The 12,112-nt window shown below is 41.8% G+C and overlaps 1 protein-coding gene across 1 annotated transcript in view; it reads right to left on the bottom strand.

Annotated features, from left to right (window-relative positions):
- Positions 1-623: 623 nt before the first annotated feature.
- LOC121922561 (aquaporin-2-like) overlaps positions 624-12,112 on the bottom strand; it is a 21,961-nt gene continuing 10,472 nt past the window's right edge. The window contains exons 2-4 of the mRNA XM_042452155.1: positions 10,147-10,311; positions 4,092-4,172; positions 624-839 (exon numbers count right to left, since the gene is read on the bottom strand). Of these exons, the coding sequence (XP_042308089.1) occupies positions 624-839; positions 4,092-4,172; positions 10,147-10,311 (462 nt within the window). The remainder of the gene's footprint in view (positions 840-4,091; positions 4,173-10,146; positions 10,312-12,112) is intronic.

Here is a 12,112-nt window from a genome sequence, read left to right as displayed (position 1 = left end):
CACATAGCCTGAAAAACCCACAAAAAACTATGGCTCCTTTTCTGTCTCTGCAAAAATATGCCACAACACTACTTGAGTTCATTAGCGAAGGCTTAAGACAGCCAAGAAGACAACTTTGTGATGCTAGAAACTGAATTATATACAGACACGATTTTCAAAAATGAAGTGTGACTTTGATGAGGAAATATCAGCTTATCCCATTTATGGTTTAGCCATACATGCTGCTTGTGCATCAGTAGGCTATAGCTTAACAGACATACATACATTTGAAGAAAAAGGAACCCAAATACAAAAATAGACCCACTGTGTTCAGAGTGGGAATGCAAAATTTCTTCCCCTAAGCCTGAGAGTTTGGCAATGCAATCCTACATAAGGGATGCAAAATATGTTGCTCTGGGATCTATAAACTGAAAGTTTCAAGCTCTGAAGAAGGGTGGAATGTTTCAGAACTAAAGGCCCATCTTTTACAACTTGAGCTAAAAGTGAGCCTCCAAGGGTGCTTGTCACAAATAGACAAGCTATTGCCAAGCTTGAGATGTACTAGGCTTTTGCAGCACATATGAATGCATATTTGAGTTAGGGTTAAAAGGCCACGAAACATGGCATTGACCATTGATATTGGTCTAGACTTTCTCCATAACCCCCCGAGGCAGGGTCTGTGGGGAATGCAGCTCCATTGATTGCCTCCGGCGGACTTCCCGATCCTCCCAGTCTTCTTCTGGTTCGTAGCCTTTGAAGATGGCCAGCCTCTCTGAGAGGGTCTTTGAATGGGGGAAGAGGGCATAGTTGTAGAGCAAGGAAGCCACCACTGCTCCAGCCATTGGACCCAGCCAGAAGATCTGAGGGAGGAAAATAGAAAGTGTGAGAGATTAGGGCCCTTTCACACCACACAGGTATAGCTCTTTGATTCCACTTTAACTGTCATGACAGATGCCTATGGAATCCTTGGATTTGCAGTTTAGGGAAAGACCTTTAGAATCCCCAGTCAGAAAGCTCCTCTGGCACCTTTCTGTTGTTGTTGTTGTTGTTGTTGGGAGGGATTCGAACCCTGGCCTCCCAGACTCTTAGTCCAATGCTCAAATCACTTCCCATGATTCCATAGGATGCAGCCAAAGCAGTTAAAGTGGAAGCATAGCGCTATAATTGTGCAATGTGAAAGGGCCCCATACTGCTGACAAACCAGGATGGACATTCTTGAGATGACTCATATTAAAACGCAACAGGTATGTCTCTATCTATCTATCTATCTATCTATCTATCTATCTATCTATCTATCTATCTATCTATATATCGTATTTTTTGCTAATGTAATAGGTAGATTTTTCAACTTCGTAATTCTATCACATTTCAGTCATGATGAGGGACAGAGGTAAAACTTAGCAGCTAATATAGGGGTGGGAAGGAAGGTTATGAGTGCAATAGCCAAATTCAAGGTTACTGACAGCTGTGTTATTATTATAAACCATGGAGGCTAATTAAATATCTCTCTTAAGATGACTGGAGGTTGACCCACAGTGCAAGAAATTGAGGAACCCATGGGTATCTGCCAAAGATATTCCACTCCCTCTATTCTTTTACCGTCTTGAATGCAACTGTTAAGTCATCTCTAAACATGCAAAACAGAAGAACAAAAAATAGTGATGTCTAGGGAGAAACTGCCCTGAAGCTGAATCAGACCAGAATCCAAAGAGTTCACACAGCTTTAATTGGAACTCAGATGGGTTTTTTAATTCACTGCCAAGTCACGGAGAGTAAACTATTTAAGCCTCTTCCTCTTGCAACCCAGCCCAGCTAGGCAGACAGTAATGGCGGCTGGTTCACCACTCCTGTTGGTGCCAGTTGTTACACCTCTCTTCCATTTGGCAGCTCTCACCTCTGTGTAATAACATACTGGTTATTCCACTAAACAGTAAAATACGAAACAGGTCTCTTGATTCGAGCAACAGTCAAAAGTGTTGCATATTTGGAGGTGTTCATCTGTGCTGGTCTATGTTCGCCCAGAGAAGTTCCCAACTGCTGTCTCTTGTTTTGTATATACTTTGGATTTGAAGGGTGTCTTTTCTTAAAAAATGTTTCTCTATGTTGCTAAAGTTGATATTTTTTTAACCATCCATTTCTCTGGACTATTACAAGCACAATCCTGCTCATCACTACCCAGGTGTAAGTCTTATTAAATATGGGGCCTCTTTCCAGGTAAGTGGGCATAGGGTTGTAGCCTGCAATTATCTCTCTTCAACTGGAAATGGTGAAATGTTGGTTGGACTGCACAGGCATGAACACACCTTATTGCACTACATATCTGCAGTATGAGGCCCACTGGTGATTCTTTCATCCCCCTCCTATTTATTTTGGTCAGCCCCAGAGGTGGGTACATGAACAAGTTTTATGAGGGAGAGGGAGGAATGACAAAAGCAGCACTCCTTTGATGTTCTCTGAACATCCAGGTTGACACTGTGTAGATCCCTTTCCAGAGAACAGCTCTTTTCCTTAAGGCATCCTCTCTTTGAAAGGCTTTCCTGTGCTAATTTGGTTTAAGGATAAAGTAATATATAAAAAATGAGAGCATAGGCCCTGAAGATGTCCATTTCTTATCGTCACTTGGGCAACCAACTGAGGTGGCATCTAAGTCACCAGGTTGCAGCTTGCCTACTGTGGTGGGATGTACAATGCATTGTGTTTTAACTGTGCATTTATACATTTTTTACAAATGTGATTCTCTTTTGTCTTTTTTATTGACGATGTGTAAATAACCACACTCTCCTCTATGTTCCAGAACAATATAGAGGTACTTTGGACATAGTGGCAGCTTCCTGGTACTCACTAGAAGGGCACCAAGGAAGGGGGCAAGGAAAAGACCTTGGCAATTGTGTCTGTTGATGCTGGGCCTGCAGAAAGTTCTCATGTGCTCTGTATTGCATGCTTTCTCATATACTGCAGCTGATAAGAGTTCTGTTCAACTGTTTCTAAGCTGTTTAATTTCTTTACATTGTCACATGTCTTGAACTGTAGGCATTCATCATTTAATAATCTGTGATCCCTGGAATAGCGGTATAGAAATAAATTAAATTATTATTATTATTATTATTATTATTATTATTATTATTAACAAGGCCTCTGACAAAGAAGTTCCCTTTTACACCTGCCAATCCACCTTCCCTTGGTCTAGCTGAAAAGTTTTTTTCAAGCAACATCCACATTGGGAAGGTAGTAAAGTAGGGCTGGAGAAACACAGATTTTCTATAGAGGTTTGCATCAGTATGTCTGCAGTAAACAATGCAATAAAGCTTGAGCTGGGAAAGAATGGGATTCTACTCTAGCCAACCCTACAGTAGCTGCCCATAACAGAAAAGCCTACCTCACTGGCTACACCCAGTATGTTAAAAATAATATAGATATTATGTTTGGCCACCAAAATAGAAATCATAATAAAAGTGGAAGCTGGCAAAATAAAAGATATCCCTAGATTATCTGTGAAGAAAGATAACACACGGAAGAAATGTTCAAGTGGTCTCTAAAAGGTTCATAATGTTAGTTTGCTTATTCAGGATTTACCTGACCATATGCACAATCTTTTGCATGTGCATATTGTTAGTTATGAATAAAATGCTTGCAGGAACATGTTGAACTACTCTTCTGTTTTGTGGTGTAGTAACCTATCCCTGTTCTTTCCAAGCTGTTTCTGCCTCTGGTACCCAGTTTTCTGTTAAAGATGCATGCCCAGGAATTCAGCTCTTTTTCAACAGAGATACACATGTATTCTGCTTTTAAACCAGTTCAGAACAGACTGTTATTGGATAAATGGACATGGAATACATGTGGAGGGAGAACTTTCAACAATGTGAAATACTGTGGGGGGAGGGGGAGGAAAGGGGACAAAATGTTATCTTGTGTTACATTCTAATCATAAGAAATTTCACAAGGGTGGAGAATGTGCAACCAAGATATTGCTGAGTGACAACTCCCATCATTCTTTGCCATTATGTTTAGACTTTGAGAGAGTTAAAATCCAACAGCATATGGAAGGCTATAGTTTCCTCACCCTTGTGTTAGAGGGTAAATTAGAGGAACAAACTGTTTGCAATGTTACTTACCCACTGGTTTTCAAAATCACCCACAACAACAGCAGGACCAAAAGACCTGGCAGGGTTCATGGAGCAGCCAGTGTAGTAGATCTAAGGTAGGGAAAGAAGATACATTTATTCTTATTCTTATTCATTATATATTCTGGTGCATGCTTTCCAACATTTCACAGATAAAAACTGGGACACGTATGGTCAAGCAGCATGATAATATGATCAAGAAGGCAAAAGTAATAATGAGGAAGAAAAGACACGCTACGAGAGGTTGCAGAAGTTTACTTTTGCCTGCGATGGTTGGGAAGGGCATGATTCTGCCTCTTTATCTCCAACTCTCCCATTCCATGTTAAGTGAGTGTAATCTACTTCTGTATTTTGAACTCAGTTTGCATCAACTGAGCCAAAGATGAAGGGGTGGGGGAATGGCACTCCTTTGGTGCTGTGTCTACATGATGCAGTGCCAAAAAGCCACAGCACTGGGGCTATGGCGCCCTTTTGGAAAGGTGAGATTGGGGCTGTAGCATGTAGTTGCTCCATCCCCGATCCAGTGCGAGAAGAGGTGGTCTGTACAGTCCCTCAGTGAAGAAGCAAGAAAGAGGGAGGAGCCTCCAGCATCAGACAACAGCCAAAGTGTGCCTGTGCAGACCTAATGTTCCACCAGTAGACTTAATAGATTTCTACCTCAGTGTTGTGTCAAAATTCTGTGTTAATCAGCTGGCAAATTTAAAGGGGGAGAAAGACCATCAGAAATGATGCCAAAACAGTTTTTGCAAAAACATCAAGGTCTGTTCAGTTTTCTGAAAGCTGATGAATCCCCCATACCTGAATGGGTGAGTGGTTCCTGCCCTTAGTCTAAATAGCTGTTGTTCATATTGCAACTTCATTTGCCAGATAAGAAAAACACATATTCACAGTTTGGATTCCTGTTTTCATGAATGTTTTAATTTCAGCTACAGGTTTCAACTGGCCCTAATGGCTAGAAGTTTCTAGGAGATACAGGTCCCAAAAGTAATTTCTCCAAGCTTGGCTCATAGCTTTCCCCCTAAATCTACTGAATGAGCTCCATTTTCAACTTAGTTTTGTGAACCCAAAGCCACAATTTTCCAATCCTTTTGTCTATTTGCATTTTTGCAAAAGTTTGCTACCATTTTAGAAATTTCCTCTTTTGCTTGACTGCCTCTCTCAGATTGTATCATGGGTTTTGAAAAATGAAGGTTGCATGAACTGCTGTCCCTGCATATCTAGAAAGTTTATCGCACACCATTTTCAGACCATTCTGGGCACGGGATGGGATCGGCATGGAACAGGTGAGAACGGGCGTAACCACACAGGAGAATGCTGCCAGGAGTCACAAAGCTTTTCCATATCCACGCTATGAATTATTTTGAAGAATAATTCAAAGACTTAGAGGACTATTTCTCCTGTGCAGTTACACCCGTTCTTGCCCATTTCTGTGCTGATCCCATCATGTGCCCAGAATGGTCTGGAAAGGGCGTGTGATAAATTTATGTTTCACTAAAAGTTGCAATGCACAGTGGGTTACAATAATGAAAGAACGAAGATAGTTTGGCACAAAAAGTTTGAAACAGTGGAAATATGAATATACTGTGGGCCTATGGAAGGTTTGTAATTTCACTGGCATGGACACTGAAGCCCCTGTCTTCATTTGCAGAGGAAGATACCCTCCAAAAATGTCACAGATGAAAACTGGGACAAGTGTGGCCAAACTGGGAAAAGGGAGCACATACAAGCTAGAAGAGACTGAAGCAGTTTGGTTTTTCTTGAACCTACTAAGAAGGTTCTTCTCTCCTCTCCACCCTCTTCTCTCCTTTGTCTTCTGCTGAGTTAACTGTGTGTAAACTACTTTTGCATTTTGAATTCAGTTTACGCCAGTTGAAATGATCTGAGGACAAAGGGGGAAGCTAGAAAAAGAAAAGTGAAACTGGAACAGATGAAAAGGTAGGATGACATAGGATCAATCTGGACTGTCCTGGCCAAATCAGGACATTTGAAAGGTATGAGATATTTTTTGTCTCACATTTTCTTAAAATAGGGAATCCCAATAGGACAAATCCTGTCACATGTGGGAGAAATGGACAGAAAGCAGTGGGACTGTCACATGTGAGAGTAGTGGCACCACCCAGTTGGATGGAATGACATGGAGGTCAAGCCAGTAGACCTTGGTGACAGAGATGTTAGGCCTCTTGAGTGGTTAAGTAGGACAGAGAACTACAGTTGTGGTCAAAGTTTCAAGAGTGAGATTGGGGTACATATATGGGTGGTGGTGGCTCCCCCTGTTTGATTTTTGAACAACTAAACACACATATTATCAGCCTGGCTGACTGGTTCTACATGGAAAGGAAGGCTATGGTGATAAATTGTGAAATGGGCCCATGTAATTGGTATGCTTACAAAAGCTTCAACTCCTCCTTTGCTTAAGAGAATTAACATTAGGGTCAGCTGATAACATTGCTCTTGTTTTTAAAGGTACAGGTTTCCCCTTTGATGAGATTGTTAAGTCATGCCTGACTGTAGGGGGGCAGTGCTCATCTCCATTACTAAGCAGAGGAAGTCAGCATTGTCAAAGATGACTCTGTGATCATGTGGCCAACTTGACTGCATGGAATGTTGTCACTTTCCCACCTAAGTGGTACCAATTTATCTACTTACATTTTTACATGCTTTCAAACTGCTAGGTTGGCGGAAGGTTGGACTAGTGAGAGAGTTCACTTTGTCACATGTCGCTTGGGTCTCAAACTGCTGACCTGGCGATCTTGTGATCATCAGAGTCAGCGTCTTAACTGCTCAGCTGCGACATACCGGTGGCTCTAGTCATTCATTACAAGGTATAAAAAGTAATCATAGCAGATCCCCTTGAAGACACTGCCGCTAAAACCTGTTTAATCTCGAAGAAGGAGCCTTTAAATCTTGCTGAGAATCCCCCCACCCCATGTTTCCTCTCACTACTACAACCAACAGGAACTACTGAAAGAGTCTGCTTTGAAATGGTCTCTGGAAAAGAGCTTGGAAGGGTTTCATTTTTGGACTAGTACTCTCAGAATGTTCCAGGCACAAGTGAATTCTGGAATTGGTAGTCCCTAAAAAGAAGTTTCCCAACATCTATACAGGTTGAGTCCCCCTTATCCGAAATTCCAAAATCAGAAATATTCCAAAAACCAAAATGTTATTCATGTTTAGCTGAGATAGCGACACCTCTGCTTTCTGATGGTTCAATGTATACAAACTTTGTTTCATGCACAAGATTATTTAAAATATGGTGTATAATGAATTTTAGCCTGTGTGTAAAGCGTAACTATGAAATATGATGTGGCCAAAGTATGACAGCCTCAATTTAATAATCTTGGCTTCCAGGAGAGTTCAGGTTCATCTGTTCAAGCACCCATTTGTTGCCTTTTTGGCCATCCACAGTATCCTCAGCACTCTTCTCCAGCATTGCATCTCAAATGAGTTGATTTTCTTTGTATCTGCTTTCTTCACTATTCATCTCTCACATCTATACAAGGTCATGGGGAATACAATTCAACCTTTATTTGAAATCAGCAATAGCATCCATTGACACACTACTCATTTGCTCACACCAAAACATACAGTCCAGGTGACGTGAGACTGTCATCAGCTCTTGACTCTTTCCCCATAGACCTTGGGCCTCTGATGAGAGCCATGAGGAAGAGACGCATGTGACTGGGCTCCCCTTGACTGTGTTACCTCTCTTCAACCAGGAAATCCCTACCCCTAAGGCTCTTTACCTGTAGAATCAGTTTCCCTTTCAGAGGCAAAGCAAGACTGTTGAGAAGTGCTTTCTGCAGATTTGTCTCATTCTACTTCCTTAAAAGCAAAAAGAAGCACACTTCCATGGGCTTTTCCTGCAGAACTGGCATATCTACACATGTAAGTGAGTAACATTTAAAGGTCATGGACTATTCTTAGAAAGAACCTCATTGATGGCCCACCAAACTCTTGGTCAAGTTCAAAAGCTTGCTGTTATTGCAGAAAATTATGGAACAGCCATAGTATGCCAGGCTAGGACTAGAGTAAATTGGATTAAAATCTCCACTTGCTCATCAAGATCAACTTGGGCCTATCATTATCTCTCAGTCTCACCACCTCATGAGGCTGTTCTGAAGATAGAAAAGGTGGATTGTGTTTTGTGTGCACAATAGCTATACTGAGATTATTGAATAAACAAACAAACAAACAAACAAACAAACACATTTTATTGGGTCTTTGTTTTTATGTTTTTGTAAAGTTTGATTCCGGGGTTGAAAGCATGCAAATTGAAATAATGTCTCCAGCTATTGTCAGACTATGCTAAAAATGGCACACTGTATACACCCATGGATTAAAAAGCATGACTAGAGCTTTAGAGTGATTCTAGAATATTTACCAGGAAATAAATACCATGGAAATCCAGCATTATGAACACAGTGGAAATTGCATAAGAGTGCAGTCAGTGACTGACAGAGGGCTAGCATCCTGTTAGTGACTTAGGATAGCTCAAATCTAATGTATGCCATTACAGCTCACTTTTTTTTGCTTGTGGAGGTCAGAATTTTGTACTGGCCACACAACCTCCAACCCACTTTTTCTCTTCTGCAGCCTCCCCTACACAACCATTTCTCTGATAGTGGAGGGTGTCACAGAGGTGTCAGACTCTTTTTCCTATAGCTGGATGCACAGCAAGGACTTGATCACCTGGGACTTTCAGAGGACTGGCAAGAAATTCTGTAAGAAGCCTGTCACTGTACCTAGGAAAGAGCTGGATTCTTTTCTGCTGCACCCCCGGTTTCCAATAGCCTGGAAATGGCAGTTTGTGTGCATGTGTGGCCATGAACAGTGAACTTTCACTTGTTGTGCTGCACCTCCCAGCATCCAATAGTACAAAGCACATACCCAAACATAACTAACAAGAATAACAGGATCTACGCTCCTGTTAGGGGGACAGCCTGCAGCAGGTAAAAGTGGGCTTTGGTGGGGTTTGATATAAGATCTTGTTGGAAGCAAAGAGGCATCTACACTACAGTGGTACCCCGGGATACGAATGCGCCGCCTTACGAAATTTCCGGGTTACGAAAAAAATCCATTTAAAAAAACTGTTCCGGGTTACGAAGGTTTTTTCGGGTTACGAAAATTTTTTTGGTGCTTTTCGGCGCTATTTCACACGAAATCGCGGCTTTTCCCCATTAGCGCCTATGGGTTTTTCGGCTTGCGAAGTATTTCGGGTTACGAAAGCGGCGGCGGAACGAATTAATTTCGTAACCCGGGGTACCACTGTACTATAAAGTGATTAGTGAGAGAAGGGACTCTAGAGAGCATATCTGTCCTTTTCTCTCACCTCTCTGTTTCTTTCTCTAATCCATGTACTCAAGCCTTTTCACTTCCTTCCTGCAGAGCTCACTTCCCCTTTCTCTGAAAAATATTTAGTTTTTTGTTGCCATTTCTCTGGGAAGGGAGCATCCATGAGCTCCCATCTTAGGATAGATGTTAGCTGAAATCCACACATAAGAGACAGTCTTATGAGCTCTTCTACTGAAGTCTTCTTCTGTCTATCTCCTTTCCTATTCCAAGATGGATTCCCTAAAACAATAAATCTAAGTTTCACATTAAAAAAAGATACCTTATAAAAGCATCCTGTTTGTTTTCTCCTATTTTCAGCCACAAGCTCATACAGTTAGTCCTCTGTATCCACAGAGTCTGCATCCACAGATTCAACCACTCATGGCTTAAAAATATTCCCATGTAAAAAAATCCCAAAAGTAAGCATGGAATTTGCCATTTGATATAAGCAACACCATTTCACTATGCCATTGTATATAATAGGACTTGAACATCCATGGATTTTAGTATTCACAGGGGGTGGGGGCAGGGATCCTGGAACCAAACCACAGTGGATACTAAGGGCTCAGAGTACTGCACTGGCTATGCTGCACTCTCATTCATATAGATACCAATTAATCCACATATGCAACAAGAGTCCTGATCCAAGATGACAGTTGGGTGTTCCCTGCATCTCCAGCTTGTGTGAAGCAATACTGTTGATGTGAATACATACCCCAAGCAGGTGACCCAAGGCAACGGAGAAACCAATGGATAGAGCTGGTGACCCCACGTTATCGTTCCTGCGGTCATCGGTGGAGGCAAAAATGCACAAGACTAGCTGGAAGGTGAGGAAGAGCTCCATGGTGACTGCCTGCCCTGATGATGTGTTATTGTGCACCTGAAAGAAAGCAGAGGGAATTCAGTGTTTTATCAAAGACTCTTATCTTTGGTGGTGGTGGGAAATGGCTAAAATCCACATCAGTGTAATGAGTTTAACAAGCCATCTGCAAGGTCTCAAATATATTTGGTTGATCTTTATGTTCTCGAGGTAGTGAAACAAAGCAACATGGATTGTGAAAGTAAGAAAGTCACTGATGTTTGAGCCATGGAATTTGGGTTACAGGAAGGGTACACAGCCATCATCCTCAAACATGTGAAAATGTGCAAAACATCCACACTCTATCCCCACAAATTCCCCAGAACCCCACATTACCCCATATGCCTCCATTTCCTTCTGCAGTCCCTCTCAAAATGGCTTTTGGAATTGATGCAACACAACTTCTTGTTGCTATTTTGAGAGGGACTTCTGTATTTGAGAGAAAGAAACACACGGAGGGGTGGGGGCACTGGTTCCCTACATTTTGCCCCTCCCTGGCAGTTGCCCATCCCTGGCCTACGAAAACACAGCCCCTGCATACTTAGTGGGAAGAACAAACAACAGTGAATCATTTTTTTCAAATTTAATAGCCAATAGTTTGCTCAAAATTGTCCCACCTTTAAAACAAAAAACAAAAGGATTCATTGCTCAAGGTAAACAAAGCAGAAGGAAACATGGGAAGTTTTATATTGAAAATTTCCAGAAGTTTCTTTTATTAGAAATGTTGACATTTTGAAAACTAAACATTTTAAAAAGTTTAAAATGTCTTAAACATGTGAAATTTTAAAATGACAAAAAAGACAAAAAATAATAAAAGAAAAGATATTTTAAGAATTTTTAAAAAACACATATCATTGCAGGCTTAAATCTTGCTGATTCATTTGAATAGTCGTAATTTGTTTTCATTGGGGCTAGCTGGGTCATTTTTAATGTTTGCACTACTGTTCATACAGCATATATTGTAAAATGTAACATAGAAATTCACCAAAGGAAGAAGAAGAATGGGTAATGAAAAGAAAAAGCAAAGCAATGCCATGTGTAGTTTCAGGTCCTTCTTTCAGGCTATAAAATGGGTGTTAGTAAAATACATTACACTTCACAGAGTGCTTGCAAGAAGGAAGGCCCTAGAACAGTAGTCCCCAAACTGCTACCACCCCCTTTATCCTAGCACCCCCTTGAACATATTTTTTTTACACTAGGTCTACTGTTCTACTGCAAATTCAAAACAAGCAATCTTTGTTGCTGCTCCCTTTGCACCCAGTCATTTTGAGAGCAGCAATCGAGCAGCTGATTGAGCAGTGACTAAGAAGCTTCTTGCCTGTGCCAGTCTTGCCACAAAGGCCAGCACAGGCAAGAGGCTGCTCAGTCACTGCTCCCTTTGCACCATGGGAGCAACAACTGAGCAGCTGACCAAGCAGCAACTGAGAAACCTCTCACCTGTGCCAGCCTTGTAGCAAAGGCCAGTGTGGACAAGAGGCCTCTTGGTTGCAGCTCAGGCAGTTGCTCAGTTGCTGCTCCCAGGGTGACCAGGTGCAAGGGAGAAGCTTCTCCCCAGAGAGGAGGGACTCTCAGTCCTTCACTGTGACAGAGAAAGGCACAGCCGGTGTGTATGTAGGGGGTTTACAGAGGCCACATGCTCTGGACTGGAGACTGGTGTGGACTGGGAAAGGGAGAGATTTAAGTACAGGAGCCACTCCAAGACAAAGGACGAGCACAGATACCCCTTCCCCAGAGACATGACAAAGCTTCACTATCCCACAAAAATATTGTTTCTTCTGCTACCTGTTCTCTCAGCCTGTCTGGTGAAAGAAAGCAGGAGCAG

The sequence above is a fragment of the Sceloporus undulatus genome, chromosome 2, assembly GCF_019175285.1.
Source record: "Sceloporus undulatus isolate JIND9_A2432 ecotype Alabama chromosome 2, SceUnd_v1.1, whole genome shotgun sequence".
NCBI classification, from domain to species: domain Eukaryota; kingdom Metazoa; phylum Chordata; class Lepidosauria; order Squamata; family Phrynosomatidae; genus Sceloporus; species Sceloporus undulatus.
Note: the sequence above shows the minus strand (reverse complement) of the source record. Positions and strands in the feature narration are given on the sequence as shown.